General features: G+C 39.4%; 1 protein-coding gene across 5 annotated transcripts in view; it reads left to right on the top strand.

Annotated features, from left to right (window-relative positions):
- Positions 1 to 1,579: 1,579 nt before the first annotated feature.
- Positions 1,580 to 16,173, top strand: part of clcn5b (chloride channel, voltage-sensitive 5b) — a 32,309-nt gene continuing 17,715 nt past the window's right edge. The window contains exons 1-4 of one of the 5 annotated variants that reach the window (XM_044184747.1): positions 1,580 to 1,906; positions 2,509 to 2,679; positions 14,787 to 14,971; positions 15,673 to 15,772. In XM_044184747.1, coding sequence (XP_044040682.1) covers positions 2,541 to 2,679; positions 14,787 to 14,971; positions 15,673 to 15,772 — 424 coding nt within the window. In that variant the 5' untranslated portion in view covers positions 1,580 to 1,906; positions 2,509 to 2,540. Of the gene's footprint in view, positions 1,907 to 2,211; positions 2,437 to 2,508; positions 2,680 to 11,055; positions 11,257 to 14,786; positions 14,972 to 15,672; positions 15,773 to 16,173 lie in introns of those variants that run through there. The other 4 variants (XM_044184748.1, XM_044184746.1, XM_044184749.1 and 1 more) reach the window with 4 other exon arrangements.

The following is a 16,173-nucleotide window of genomic DNA, read 5'->3' as shown; positions in this document are numbered from 1 at the left end:
TATCACAAACATTCAAAATCACCAAATTTGGAGATATATGGTAATAAAAAGTATAATATTTGCCTCTGAGATGTAGTGGAGTAGAAGTATAAAGTTGCATAAAATGGAAATACTCAAGTAAAGTATAAGTACCTCAAATTTGTATTTAAGTACAGTGCATGTACATAAGTGTGACATTCCACTATTGTGCCCTGCTGTCTGCACACACACACACACACACACACACACACACACACACACACACACACACACACACACACACACACACACACAGTAAACTTAATCTTCTCCATTAAATGCTCCACTTTTCCTCAAAAGGAGCCCTGATTCATTTTTTAAAGATGGCCACAAGGTGTCGCCCTATAACTATTTTGAATCCTATTGAAATGGTCCGTACCACATGAGATGACATCCAACATGACACACAATAACAGCACATATAAATTCAAACGTTTGGCATTTTCCCCTCAATGGTCATGCAATGCAAAAGTGTGTTTCATTACTTCAACATGTTTCATTTAACTCACATAACCGACAAAGCCTATCTTGTACGTAAATACCAACAAAATGTCTAGTTGGTTTCCAGATGTAGTCGTAAAATACCACACTTAATTTGGGCACACAGAGACCCTTCCCTCCTGAGCATTAAATTTCACAAACTTTTCAGCACTAAACCCAATTTTTTTTTATTAAACCCTGTATTCAAAGTTTTGGCTTATTCCAAATCTAATCAGCCCGTTTTGTCTAAACAAGAACAAAATATATATAACAAAATATATAATATATAATATAATATAATATATAACAAATATACTTATAGACTACATGCAATATGAGTGGCTCCAGGTGGCAGATTCCAGGTACAACATCTGAAATCTCTGTCCAGAAGAGTGCAGTCATAGGAAAAGCTAAGATGCTGTGCAGAACCTTCAAACTCCCAGGACCAGGGCTTGAGGATGACACATACCACCCCACGGGGTGAGAGGGGGATTTAAATATATATAACATATCTAAGGTTCATGTATGAATCAACTTTTTGGCTCATTCTTCTCCCTAAACTGGTCCTACTAAGGGGCTACTGAGCAAGGCACTGAACCCCAAATGCAATGTTTTGGCTGGTAACCAACAGTAGTAACATGTGCTGCTAAATATGGATTATATTCAGAATACAACAGCTACATATTAAACATTATACACAGAAAATAACATTAGTTAATGGGCAGAGAGTAATATTGATGACCGATTAGTCGAACTGCTCCACTGACCCAATTGGAGAAGTGACGATTGCTCTTGACTTGACTGGTTTTCCTGGCGTGCAGATGATCGTGTCAAGGCAGCTGTGATAGGGCAAGTAAACCGGAAATGGAGTGATTTGCCCTTCACATTAAAACACATTTTGCAGCACATTTTGACGTCTCGCAAAAAGGAGGAACGATTAAATGTAATGTACAGAACACATATTTAGATATTATATAATGCAAAATGAAGACATGATTAAGCTCTGACTATAAAATCGTAAAATGTGATGACTCCGTACGGTAGCATCACCAACTTCCTGAACGGAAGTTGTAGCTAATTTTAGCTAACTTGACGCGTCTTGGCGTTTTCAGTTTTAAGTGACAAAAACAACACGTACTGCGGACAATTTCACACTATTTTGTTATTTGTGGTATCCAATCAAGATATCGGTCTACTATGGTCTCCTTCAGTACACCTCCCGCGTTTTAAAACAGTCTCTTTTGGGGCGGAGAATGACGCAGTATTTTCACGGGACAGCCGCTGCGGAGCGTTAAGTTTACATTGACTAACGTTGACATAAGCAGCCTACAGTAGAAGACGGCGGCGGGGCAAATCACAGTCACAAGACTTCTTCACGGAACTGCACGGCTGCTTTCTCGCTCCACAGGTAAAGTCAGGCCTTAATTTAGCATCTTCTTTCTTTATTTAGAAAACTACGCGTAGGTTAAATGGAAGCGGGCTAAGCGCGGTAACGTTTAACTAAGTTAGCTCAACGGTTAGATTTTGTCAGTTTGTTAGATAACGCTAGGTTGGTCCTCGTCGCAAGCTTAAGCTAGGCTAATAATCTGCTTTTCGTCGGCCGCAATATGTTTTCTAAACTGTGAGGCGTTTGTTCTGCTGGTTTCAGCTCTAACTACAAAGTTATAGGAAGAATAGGCTAAGAAAAAAGCGGAAATGAAAACTTGCCTGTAACTGGAGACGCGCTGTCTTTACTGTGTGTGATGAGCCGGGCGATAGGACCGGCTGCGGGTGTCCCAATCGGCTGTTTCTCAAGAGCAACATCAACACTTCCCAGAATTTGTTTTATGAAATACAGCTGAGGTTGGAATAAGGAGGCTGGTCATTTTAGCCGCTGTCTTTCGGTGATAATGTCTCAGTTTTGGGCGAGCTTGAATCGAAAATATGCAGCCGACCGAGGTAAAAGCTGATGTACGTGCTGTAATGTTAAATCCCTGAGGCTGTCGCTGTTTGATTAACGGACTCTCGCAGCTCTTATTGTGTTGTAAACAGGATTTGAAGGGATGGAAAACAACGGATACAGCGCCGGAAGCTTTGACGGCCTTCATCACCCCAGTGAAGATGATGATGACGATATGGTGGACATTGCAGGAGCCACACTGGACTTTTCCTCCACGGATGACGTCCCCCCGCTCAGCTCAGGTAACTTACTGCACACATATTGTTTTAAGATCAGGTCCAGGTACAGCTGGATGAGGGGTTTTCACTGAAGGATAACATTTTTGGATGAAGAAGTTGTCTTTCGAAGCCAGTTCAGGATAGTATGCAAACATAGATATAGAAATATTCCTGTGGTTTTACAAATGTTGCAAGAAAAGTATTGGGGGTGCTATCAAAAACATCTTAAAATGGGCGTCAAGACCTTGTAGAAATCTTAATATATGTTCATTCAAATGTTAAAACAGTTTTAAGTTCATTAAACAACTCAAGCAGACACAATTAAATCCTGTGAGGACATTAGGAGTGTCTACCAGCCCCTAGAAGTCAGGAAAACTCATGAATTAAGCTATCTAAAAGTCAAATCTGGGGTGACCTACAGGGTTAAGACACTGACCATGTAATTGCGACATCCCTGGTTCAACTCCAGCTTGGGATCTTTGTTGCATTTTATATCCCCTCATTTCCTGTCTGCTCTCCATTGTCTAAAAAAGTCAAATCTTACATCCTGCGGTGTAATTTTTGATCCTTGCAGTGACAGGTTTGTTTGCACAGTATATCATCTTATAAATAAATGCATAACAGGGTTAATTTTACAGTACATGCTGTTTTGCCTTTACAAAACACAACTGGACTTAGTGTGTGTGTAAACAATAACTTGTCCTTTAGTCTTTATTTGTTGTACAATAGTAGAGCACTGATAGATACAGTATGTGCAGGGGAGGAAAGAAGCCAAAGGGTTTATACAAAGTCCTCTCCAATACAAAACAATTCAATCAAATTCAAAGTATAATCATAAACATCTTAACTATCTATCTTATATTTTTAATTATCCTACTATCTTAGGTAATATACTATATTTTACTACCACTTTTAAATCCCAAGAACTGTTACTCAGTAATGGCCCACTTGTTTGAATTGGTCAAATTCGCTTCTAGGTAGCAATAAAGATTTCTTTAAACATCATAAAACTTGGCTCCGTTTGAACCTGCAGATGTTTTGTTTGAACTGAAGGACTTGAGACTTCCTCTGTTAAGGTTTGTGGCTATTAGTAGTCAACTATAGAGCTGCAAGGGACCTGAGGTTGTGATTCATGGCACAGGATATAATGACTTGTAGAATTTCTGCAGAGTTGTTATCTCACATTATTAGTATGTCTTATTTATTGTTCTCAGAGTATTCCTTAAAGGTGAGGTATGCGATTCTGGAGAAATCCAATACCATGACAATTACCATGACACAGCAAGTAATGTAACTAACGTCGGCTAGGTTGTGGGTTAGCAAACTGTCCCTACAGTTGCTGCTGCGAAGCTAACAGCCAGAGAGGACGAGATGTTTCCCAGAGCCAGCACAGCAGCTCCAGACAGCGATACTCACAACTCTCCTGCTACTATAGCTAACATCACAACAACAGCATATCTTGGCAAACTAGAGAGTAAGCTGAATGTCCGTGGGCAAGTCATTTAACGTCACCTGATGCACAAATCATGGCTGGAATAGTGTTGTGCGGCTCGGTCCGAGCCACTTTGTTTGTTTCCCATTTACAGAGCCAGAGCTGTGTACAGACATCGGATTATTTTCCAGCGCACACACTGAACGGACAGCTAGCGGACCGTGAGGAGATATTCGCTGAAGTTGACAAAAAGATGTGTATTGGATTAGAATCGCATTCCCCACCTTTTAAGCATTGTTTTTAGATGATGGAAGTGTACAGTGTTTTTCATGGTAGAATATTTAAGCATTAATGACAGAAACAACATGTGAGAAGAGCTCATTTTCACAGTCCAGTGTCTGTTAGTGCCCTGTCGTAGTTGTCTACTGATAAGTTATATCTGTAAGCACTGGGTGCAGGGAGTTGCGGTCATACATCTGAATAATCGGTTACTACATGCTCTCTCTGTCTCTCTCTCACACACAGACACTTAGAAACATACTGTATCAACTTGTTTTAATATGTTTTGGTATGACTTCACATCAGAACATAAAAACAACCATTAAAGTGAGTTATAGTACTATTAGTGTTTGTATGGGAGCTCCTCTAGTCTGTGACATCTGTACGTACTGTTTCTGCACGAGTGCTGCCCGGTTACTGACAATGTCGTCTTTACGTCAGTGACTATCTTTTTTTTTAGTACAACAAACTCCTAATAACTTTTATCGCACAGAGAGGAGATTTATCTCGCATTAATAATTAAGGACTGCTTTGCTCTTGTCATCTTGACGTCATTTTAAGACCTCAGCAATTCACTGTGGAGATGCTTCAAGTTAGCTAATTAGAGCAGAGATCCAACAGAAACGTCTAGTCATAAATTTATGTATTTGCATGTAATCTAAGGAAGAGATAAAGACAGTTTGGTAATTTGCATTTTTGGCTTGAGAAAAGACGTTTTTGGCCTTTGTTTTAAAAGCCTGCAGCTCCTGGCAAGGTTATTACTGAGCCATTGGAATTGATTAACAATCCTATTAACCTTCTGCAGATAAATTATGGTCAATTTGTGCAGTGGAGAAGTTTAAATCTTACTTAAGTTCTCATCAAAGCGATTCCTTAAAAACACAGCAGGATTTTTTTTTTTGCAGATGCAGGATTGAAGCACGTTCTTCCAGAAGTTAGCTAAACAATAAAGCATGAGAAAATGTTTTAAGTTTACGCTAATGTTAGCTATAGATATAAACCAACTGCTAACTGCTAATAATGTCTTATCACATTATTTTTATGGGTCTTCCTTCCCTCGTCTAAACAGAAAGATACCAAGACTTACTGCAGATGCAGTCTGTTCTTCCAGTTGTTTTTTTAATACAAACATCCTGAGAGTCTAAATTGTTTCTTACATGGATGAACAGCTTCAGCTGTTGAAAAGATAGAAGTGTAAATATTGTAGTGCTTCCTCTTCACTAGTGTAACTTCAAGACTCTTCCTGATCAATTTGAGAAACACCTGGTCATTGCTGATGCCATCATGACACTGCTTAAAATCTGTCCTTCTCTTCATTTAAATATTTTCCAAAATAAGACCAGAAAGAAGATCACTTCTAACTTTCAGGACAAGTCAGTCCATTAAAAACATGACCACAAATGATTTTGATTTAGGAAAAAGCAGTGTCAGACAGTGATATCAGCTGCCTGGTTACTACTGATGTCACTGTGATCTCACCAACATTATGTCCTCCCCACTAGTTGAAACCGAGAGATAAGTCTGTGCCAACAGGAAGCGAGTCTGGAGACGAGATTTTCCCTCAATGGATGTAGCTTCTGTTGGGTTGAACCATGTGTTTTCCACTATGTCAGCTTTTTTGGGGGATAGAAGAAACACAGCCTTGTTTCTAACCTGACAACCATGTATTTTTAAAATTACACAGTGGTTTGTGAAAGAAAATCATAACCCAGAGAGAGTGTGTGTGGGGGGGGGGATTTGGTTCAAGTAGAAACACAAGTATCAGCAAAACTAGAGTTGCAAGGTTTACGTCTGACAGTAGTGCTTTGCCTCAGACTTATTATATAATTGTGTGTCAGGCTCCGGGGAAATCAGGAGGTTTTCTGTTGCAAGGCCGGGTTAATTTCACCCTCCACCTTCCAGAGTCGATTATTAAAGTTTGGGACGACGGCAAAAAATGGTGGCTTTATCTGTGATGGCAGATGTTGCTTGTAGAGTGAGTAAACTCCAGGTTGTATCCTAAACAGGTGAACGCATGAAACAGCCTTTTGTGACCCTTTTAGATTAACATCATGTTAGCTTGCATTTTATTTCCTACCTTTTTAGTATTTCAACTCGCACTTCCTCCCTTTCTTTCCCTCTTGAAACAGTGCAAAGTGCCGTTGGGTTCCCTAACTGCTTATTAGCGCGCACTTGAACTTATTGCCAAGTCTTCTTAAAAGCCATTCTTAGTGCGGTTGTAATCGTTTAGCCTTGTGTGAACTGTTGCTCAGGGACTCATTAGCCTCCAATGTTTAGAGAAGAGAGTTTGGTCATAGGAGGGGTTGCTAGTCCAGATACTGGCTTGCGATTAATATCAAGGTACTCTGATCCTTCTGTAAACAGCTAGTGGAAAAGAAAGGTGTTCTTGAGCAAAGAAGTCATGCTCCAAATGCCCCTTTTGGAGTGTATTTGCAGTGTGAAGCAGGATGTTATTTATGTCTCCTGGATAAATAAAGGCTGCTTCAGTAACATTGTCATCATAACAATCACTCAGCTAACGTTTAGGGATCAGATGTATGGAGCATTTTGAGTTTATCAAACAAAAGACCACATTTCCCATGAAATCCTTTGCTTCCATTAAGGAAGTGAGCATTTGTCCTTGCCGTCTGGCTTTGCAGTGTGTGTGTTATTTTTGTTTTTAAGGAACAAAAAGGCAGAAAGTAAAGGATAACAAAAAAAATGCATTCAGACTAAAACTGTGCAGACACTGTTTACCAGCATCTGACTGTTGTCTCATACCTAACTATCTAAACTGATTTTCTGCACTGCTTTTATTGTCCCCATCATTTTCTGAAAATATTTGACCCGATCAACATCTACAAGTGTTGACTCTTGACACCACTTAACCCCTGCCATTGTAGTAATATGTTTTTAACAAGAGGAAGCAGAGAAAGTGTGATGAAGAGATGGGAATTCCCTACCAAGATGACAAAGCACAAAGCAAAATTAAGTGAAGAACAGTCAAACACACAGTACTACAGTAATATATTTTATACCAACTTAATGTAGAAACACTAGCAGATGATATTTTATGGTTCAGAGATGTGTTTTTGTATTGAGGGAATTTGTGAAATACAGTAAACTGGCCTCCATGTTTGTTTCTTTTCTTGGTTTTCTGAGGAATTTTTAATGTTTCTTGGTTTGCTTGCTCTTTTTTCTGCTTGGTATTTAATTTGTTTAAATCCATTCCCGTTGCTTTATCACCAGTATTGTACAAATGAAGATTATCATTGTTGCCAATAATATTTTTATTGCTAGTTAAATTGATATTACATCCTGTCAGTGCTGCTGTTGTAGGCAGTGGACTCTCTTAGTCAGGCTGTCAGCCAGATATAATGATCAACAGGGAATGAGTCACAGCTTTGGGTACTCTGTGTCTGACTGTGTGGAGCTTTTTTTTTTATTTCACAGTGTTTACTCCACAAGGTCACATGTGGCAACTGTGTGAAACAGGAAAAGTGAGAAAATAGGAAAGAGATGAGTGAATGGTCAGATGAATAAAGGGAAGGGCAACCATTTTTGACGCTAGGAATAGTAAGAGCAGATTTCGGGAGTTTAAGAGGAGACCAACAAGCTGTAAAATGAAACATTTACTGTGATTATCAGAACTGTTTCCTTACACCGACTTCTGCAGAAAGCGGGTCGAGTAAAGGTCATCCTGGGACATTTTGTAAACTGTGAATCTCATAACAGATGTCAATCTGTCACGGCTTTGCCTCTGTAGTAGTAAAAACTCTTCCCTCACCCATGCAAGGAAGAAGGGATTTGCTGATTTGCTCCCTTTTTCCAGCAATGCCCTTCTTCGCATTCATAGAGTTGGGAGCTACCAGTACAACCAAAGACTTACTGTTAAATCCCAAGATGATCCACTGGTTCAATGAGAGCTTAAGTGCTCTGAAAGTGCATTAATATATAGTGACATCCCTTAATAGCAAAGAAAAAGGTGTTATTCATTCAAGTAGCAGCCCTGTGGTCATACTCATGCTCACCTAACCTTTTAAAAGGTGTGACTCAAACACTGAATGAGTCACAGTCATCAACCTTGAGCTTTTATTGTTACATTATGCCATTGAAGTTTTGTTTGCGATAAAACATCATGCATAAACTTTTTGTTACGGAGATCATCTAGCTTCTCAGTGAGAAGCGGGAACCAAAAAATGTTTAGAGATTTTTGCTTGAAAATGCAACTATCCAAATAGTTGCTAATACATATTTTTTTTCCAATTGGCTAATAGATTAATCAACTAATTGTTTTGTTCTAGTTTGAACATGATCTATATCAGTAGTAATACGATACCTGAATTTCGGTAACCATACCATAGTATGACAAACTACTTATTGGCTCAGTAGGTAAAAAAGACTGTTGCCTAAATAAAATGAGAATTAGAAATGTTTTCTGTTTTAGAAATATCTGATCAAAGAATATGTAAACAAGCCTAAGAATCTGATCAAGCAGTCGATGCCAAATTTCAGGACTTGACAGTTGTTGATACTTAATGCTGGCACATGTTTCAGTCAGTACTTTTAAAAGTATTTAAGTTTTTAAACCCAGCCAAGAGACATTTGGCTCCTGGCTGTACAAAACACTGCAGATAGCTGTGATGAATGGCTACAAAATAAAGTTTGAACTTAAATAAATTTTTTCTGTATTAAAGTTTTTAACATCAGTCCAACAAAACATCAGTGAAAGGAAATCCCGACTTGATAAAAATTCTTCAGAAATGCTTCCTTTCCTGTAACATCTGAGTCAGGTTTCTGTGAAGTTTTCCAGCAGGACAGTTGCAACATCATATCCTCATTTAAGGTTTCTTTCAGCACGTTGAAAAATGTATCTTGCAGACATGAAAATTAATTGAATCAGCTGCAGAGACGCACATTCCTTCTTTATTCAATTTCCTCTGACCCAGTAAATATGATTTAAAATCTTGGGCTTGGCAAAGTAATGACGATCCACAACATTAGCATGTTCCAGAGATGCATGTTTGTAGTCGCCAAGCGTCATGGGGGTCACATGAGACGGCAATTCCCATGGCAACCAGACCTCAGGAGTTCAAGGTTCAAACCCTCACTGGAGACTGTGTGTGTGTGTCTATCTTTCTGTCAGCCTTTTTTTATGCGTGTGTGTGCAAATCATTCCGCAATAGATAACATACTGTGTAAGTTTTGGCCGACAGAGCTGCGGTCATATGACAAAGAGAGTGTGTTGAATTTTCCAGAGTTTTCTGTAAAGAATTAAGGGTGGGTGTGTAGTTATATTGTGTGAAAATGTAAGATCATAGTCTGTTCTGTCCCCTCAGGACACACAGCCACAGAGTGAGTGCTGGGCTCAGCATGACATCCCTGGCTGGAAACGAGCTGCTCCAGGGACTCTGTTTGCACTGCAAACCGAAATCTAGCTGGGATTGTTCTGCTTTTGGCATTTTAAGTTGTAGACAGGATTCTTGTGTGTGCGGTTGTTCTTGTGCCACATGTTTCACAGCACCACCATATTAGCGCTGTCTTTTTAGAGACTCCCAGTTGTCCATTTGCATGCCCATGTTTGTCCGTGAACCTTGTGACAGACTGGCATCCTGTCCTAGGTGTACGCTGCCTCTCAGTCTGTGCATGGTGGGATAGGCTTCAGCTCCTTGCACTGGACAATCTATAGAAAGCAGATGGATGCTTATTAAAAGATTTAAAAAAAATTTTTTTTTAATCAATTATTAACATGCTTGATTGAAACTTTGGAGGAAACTTGCTTGACCCTTTTACTTCCGCTTCATTTGATGTTCCTGTTAACTTGTAAGAACAACAATATTGTGAGGCCGACACATTTTCAGGCTTGTGGCGTTCACCAGGGTCATCCACGGCCATATGCTGAAACATCTCATAGTAAAGCTACTGTCAATACTACAAGTGTGGCTGGAGTTTTGACCCTTTAAGACTGTTTTTCCTTCTCCATGCACCTTGCAAGTAGGCAAAGTTGTGCCAGAAACCCCCTTCTACTTTCTGCAGTTAAAGGAAAGAACCAGTTTCATTAATTTGTGTCTCAAAGCCCAAGTCAAATCACATCATTCTTTCATTGCATAAATGCCTTTTCTGCTCTGCAACATTACAACTGCAGCTTTTGGCTTTTGACAATTTCTCCAAGAAAGTAAAGCCCTCAGACAGAAAGTAAGGGGTAAAATAGTTGCCACAGTCTGGTCCCAACCTTTCAATGTAAGCAGTCCCCACCGCCAAAAGAATTTGATCGTGGTTTAGCCCTATCTGCTTTAAATACACAGCACCGTATATCTCATGGAGGTCTAACTCAGACCTTTTGTGTGAGAGGAAGTGAGGTAACACACTTCTTCTGAGGTCATAGCAGGGTTAGGTTCTGTTCATTTTTGCATATAAACCAGCCAAGAGCTTTTCAGTATTTGATATTCAAAAGGACTGCACTCCCAGAATGGACTGAATTGAAAATAAATATACCCACAACCCGACCCTGTTGCACAGTACTGTGTATCACACAGCCTTTCTTCCTGACAACTATCAGGGTGCCACAGGATTCAAAAGGTCAAGACCTTATAAACACAAATGACCTCATCTTTACGCAGTAAACCAGCCAATCAGGGAGCTCATAAGCGCTCAGGACCTATAAAAAGTTCAGGAAATCATCATCTACTTCCCAGACAGATTAGCCCATCATTGCTCAGCTTTCTGGCCAGTGAGGGATTGCTCTGCTGGAGTCCACTTCCTAGAGGAGTTCAGAGGAGGGAAGAGATTTCCAGTTTGAGCTGTCACACTGACTGTGGGTACTCAGTTTGGGTTGTCTGGGGGCCAGGAATGAGAGATGGACTGGGAGTTCTGGACTAAGCAGCTGGATGAGGAGGTTCTGGTTGAAAATGGTGAGTTTGGGACTCAGGAAGACTTTGCAGGAGCGCTTTGTTTGCAGCTCAGATTTTTATTTTTGCTGTTTGCACTCTGCTCCCACGCTGTCATAAATGTGAGTTTTATATGCAGTTATGATTCATGGAAGGGCTGTCGTCATCTCTTGTTGCTTGCATGCTTGAGTAACAAGTTGTATGTACTTCCTCAACACCTTCACTGCAGCTACCTCTACGTGTGTCTGTGTCTCCTGTGTCTACTTTTACATGCATTTAAATTGTGTTAAATGCATAAAATTATTAAATTGAATTCGCCTTTGTTGTGTTTTTGCTGATACCTTTAACTTGAACACGGTGGAGTTTAATCATTAAGACCGTTTTATGACCCATCAGGCACTGAGTCACGAGGTTAATGTTTCTGTACTGCAGCTTGCATGAGAGAAATAGACCTTTTTGGTGCTTGGTGTGTGTATACAGCTGTTTAAGTCGGTGTATTTGAAACAGAGGTCTGCAGCAACTGATACTGATGAATTCCATTCATGTACTCGTGTTATTCTCTTCTTCTTGTGTTTGTTGTTTGTTATGTGATCGTATTTTCAATGCTTTACTGAGACTCATTCAGCTATTATGAGTAAGGTGCGAAGGTCAGTCACAGTTGTTGAGTTTTTAATGGGACAAATCCGCCCTATATAGAAAAGGACACACAAGGACTTATCATAGCAATAACATTTAGTAAGACAGGTTTTAGCTGGCTTTATGCCTAATTTCTTCTGTTTAAGTTGTCTTAAGTTATTTACTTTATGAATAATAACATGTACTCCTATTGTCCGAAGCTGGAAAACGGAAATCTAACCAATTTATTTTTCAATTTCAAGAAAATGTATGATATCATGGTATATACTGATATCATGATAAAAAAGATTACTTATACTGTGATAGAAGATTTTATTTATACTGCCACTGCTAGGTAAGAAGGTAGGGAAGGTAAATGAGCTTTAATATGCCAGCAGTACAACAAATAGTTTTGCTTCCTTTTAATTTAAACCATTTTTTTCTTTTTTATTTGTGCTAATAAAATGATTGTTACAGTAGTCTTCCCTCCACAGTATTCTCGCTAACACCTGGTTCTAGTTACATTATAGTTCTCATTACCATCAGCTGACTCCTGTCTTGAAACCTCTTAGATGGTGATGTGTTGCATAAGAGTTTTATAACAAAGACCGGATGACCTGACAGAAGAAATAAACATTTTTTGTCACCTAAAGTCACACTAGATTCTGTCATTGTGCCTGTGAGCAAAGCACTTCAACCCCCAGCTGCTGCAGTACACGACTAAGGTTGTACTGGGCACACAAGTGTGTAGATATACTTACATATATACAATTTTTTGTTTAAAAGTTAATTCATGGGGAACTGGTACTACTTTATTTTGCTTTTTGGTGCACTCTGACTTCCCTGGCTTCTTCTAATTTATAGAAACAACTCCTATGTGTGATAAGCTGTAGGTTGTACTTGTACTATGATCACACATATGTTGTTTCCTCAAAATTCACAGCTGATGCCATAGATTGCTTATATCAACTTAGCTTTAGCTGCCATTGAAATATATCATAATTATGGAACCTTGTTTATGTTTAGCCAGCTAATCTGCAGAAATAAGAACAAAATGAAGCACTACTGTAAATGTACACATGTATTCCCAGTAGCTGTTTTTTCAGCAGTACTTTCAGCTTGTTTTTTCCTTTTTAAAGATGCTGTACATTTTCTAAAAGTTTTTAAAGTTATGTATTCTAGTTTGTTGGTATCTCAATGGCAGAGAGGGAGAGCATTTATTTAATTCACCCAGGGAGAGCTAATTGACGTTGAAAACCTGTTTAACTTGTCAGCTCAGGTGTATAAATGCTCCTTTTGTTTAATGGATACAAGTGTTCTCCTCCCTCAGTGTCATGTTGGAAATGTGGCTGGTGTTTGTGAAACAAAGATGACGTAGATTAAGATTTTAGCATCATATAATGGAAAATGTGAAGGAATCCTGAATGTGAACAGCCGTTTATATTTTCTCGTTGTTTGAATGTTCTTGTTTTGCTGAAATGCAGACTTTACTCCAGCACTATAACAAAGACAATAACTGTGTGGCATTTTTCTTTCTGAAATATGAGATGAAATATTGTTAAAGTCATTGTTACTTGCCTAACTCACTGTGTTTTTGTCCAGCATGTACGTTTGCCTATAGAGCCCTGTCAGTTTCTTCTCTCAGTATCAGCGCTTTTCTCAGAACAAGCTCATTAATCTTCCCACACAGACAGGAAGCACCACCTCCATTATTTACATTTGTATTATGTCTTCAATTAATACTCGAGTGAAAACACATTTTATTTTGGCTCAAATGATTGTTTTGGTTCCTATAATAACTCGTCTCAAGTCTCAAATCTGTTGTTGGTTGCTTACATACAGCATTAATCAGAATGGGCTTGACTTCCTGTGTCATTTCCTTTTTCCGTCAGAAGCTGTTTTTGATTGGTTGCTGCTGTCTGATAATTGTTACAGACTGTAGCTCAGATGCTGCCACGTACTCGTGGACCACTTGAGAGAATGCAGCTGAAATCGAACTAATACTAGCTTTGTGTGTCTTTGCCTCAAACACTCATTAATACAGTGTTGTCAAGAGTAGCATTATCACTATTACAACAGTAGGTTACAACACACATTTTCTGCTTCTGTTTTGTGCATTGTTCTTCCCATTTTCTTTGCTCAGTAACAATAGTCAGCAAAAATAGTGGGTTTGCTACTGCCAGCACTTTCTCAAGGCTTGTGCGTGCGTGTATGTGTAAAGTCAGTTGGTCCATGTCTCCATCCAACACTTTGTACTAGACAGAGCAACTACTACTACTACTACTACTACTACTACTACTCCAGAGGATGCTTTAATAGGATTTGGAGCCCAATATGATCTTACATGAATGAAATTTTCCCCTTGCACCACACTTAGGACAAACATTTTTATCCCCACTTCTAAGGCTCAAAGTAAAGTAAAATCAGTTGTATGTTGCTCAACACTTGTATTATGTGGTGCAATGAACACTGCAGGGCTGCAGATTCTAGATATCAGAGTAGATGTTACTTAGAGTATATGTTGAAATATGCTGATATCAGTTCACACTGGGCCTGGTATTGTAGTAGATCAAAACAAATAAAGTATACGTGTGGGAAACACTGCTGGAGTTCTGTACCGCTCCGTGTGTGAAGGAGTTCACATCCTTGTCTTCATTCTGTTAATGTACCTTTCTGGTTTTCTTTCTAACTATGTGGAAGTATGACCTCTTCTGACCACAAAAAACATCCAAACAAAATATTTAAATAATAGAATTTGAATAACTCCAAAACACAACATGGCAGAAAACAGCAGCGCAAAATGCATAAAATGACCAGTCAATAATGTGGTAGAAAGCAAGATGCTGGTGTTTGTATGTGAGAATGTTAACGTGCCTCTCCGATGCCTTTCACTCTCTTCCCCCTTTCTCTCCCTCTCGCTCCCTGTCCTTCCCTCCCAGGAGGTTATGAGGAGTACAGTAGCAGTAGCAGCAGCAGCAGCAGAGCAGCTGGTATGAACGGTAACGGCCCCAGTAAACTTGTGGACCCACTAGAGGACCCGCTGCCTGGATTGGGCACCTACGAAGACTTCAACACCATCGACTGGGTCAGAGAGAAGAGCAAGGACCGCGACAGACACAGAGAGGTACGAAGAAGAGCGTTGAGTGTTTTTAAGGATGAGAAAGGATGTAAAAACCTTAACTAGATCGTTGTTATTCAGCACAAATAACTGTGTACTTCACTGTCACACCTGTAATAAGGTGAAGAAAGCTCACTGGGTGTCAGAGCTATAATCGGCACACAGTTAAATTCTTATGGTAGGATATATGGCAAGGGAAACTCCAGTTTGTGGTCACTCTAACAGAAAACAACCCCCATGTATAGCATCTTGGTCTTCACACCCTGCTTAGAGTTTATATTTATAGCTCCACAGATTCACACATTGAAAATGGAGGATTGAGGTTATGTACTAGCTGCTGAAGTGGTGGTGGTTTTTCTACATAGTTCATTGATTTTAAACTGGTCCCGTTTTTTACAGCCAGTGTAAGATAAGTTAACACTTTATGATCTCCAGGGTGAAATTCAAAGCACCACAAAAAACAGACAAAAGTTAAAGAATGTGTACAAAATAAAAGTACATTACCTGAGATCAGTGTACATAAATGTAATCATGTGCAAAATCACCTGAGCAAAATAACACAGTGGCTTCTGTTTTAGCACCGAAGCAGCAACGTAATTATATAGTATCACTGATACCATATGTAAAGTAATATGATGAAACAAACAATATAATGATGATCGTCATCACTTTCTAAAATCGATCTCCCCATCTCTGTGTCCATCCAGATCACCAATAAGAGCAGACAGTCGACTGTGGCTCTGCTGCACAGCGTCAGTGATGCCTTCTCTGGATGGCTGCTTATGCTGCTGGTGGGACTCATGTCAGGTAATGCGCTATGTTTCTTTAAGCTACGGTCTGAACTAATTTTGTTTAATGTAAAATAATCAACTTGACAGTAAAGCGTGTCGTTTTAATGTGAGAAACTGGGGCATTGTTTCCGCTATAGAGTTTACTAAAGGCATTTTTTTTATTCTTTAGACACCTCAAACCAAATTCCTCATTTGTAGTGGGGGTCGCAAGTTTCAGCAGCAGATATCTGAAAGTCACAAGACATAAAACCCAAACTATGTGCACAGCTAGATATCGCTTTCGCTAAGTGAAAAAATTACAGCACAGTTGGTTGCACTGATGTTCCCTGTAGACCTTATGTGTGGTGACAAAATTACACTATCACAATGGCATGAAACAATACAGCTAAACCATATCGAAACACAGGCCTCTATCGG

The sequence above is a fragment of the Siniperca chuatsi genome, linkage group LG22, assembly GCF_020085105.1.
Source record: "Siniperca chuatsi isolate FFG_IHB_CAS linkage group LG22, ASM2008510v1, whole genome shotgun sequence".
Classification (NCBI taxonomy): domain Eukaryota; kingdom Metazoa; phylum Chordata; class Actinopteri; order Centrarchiformes; family Sinipercidae; genus Siniperca; species Siniperca chuatsi.
This window is presented reverse-complemented; position numbering and strand designations above follow the sequence as displayed.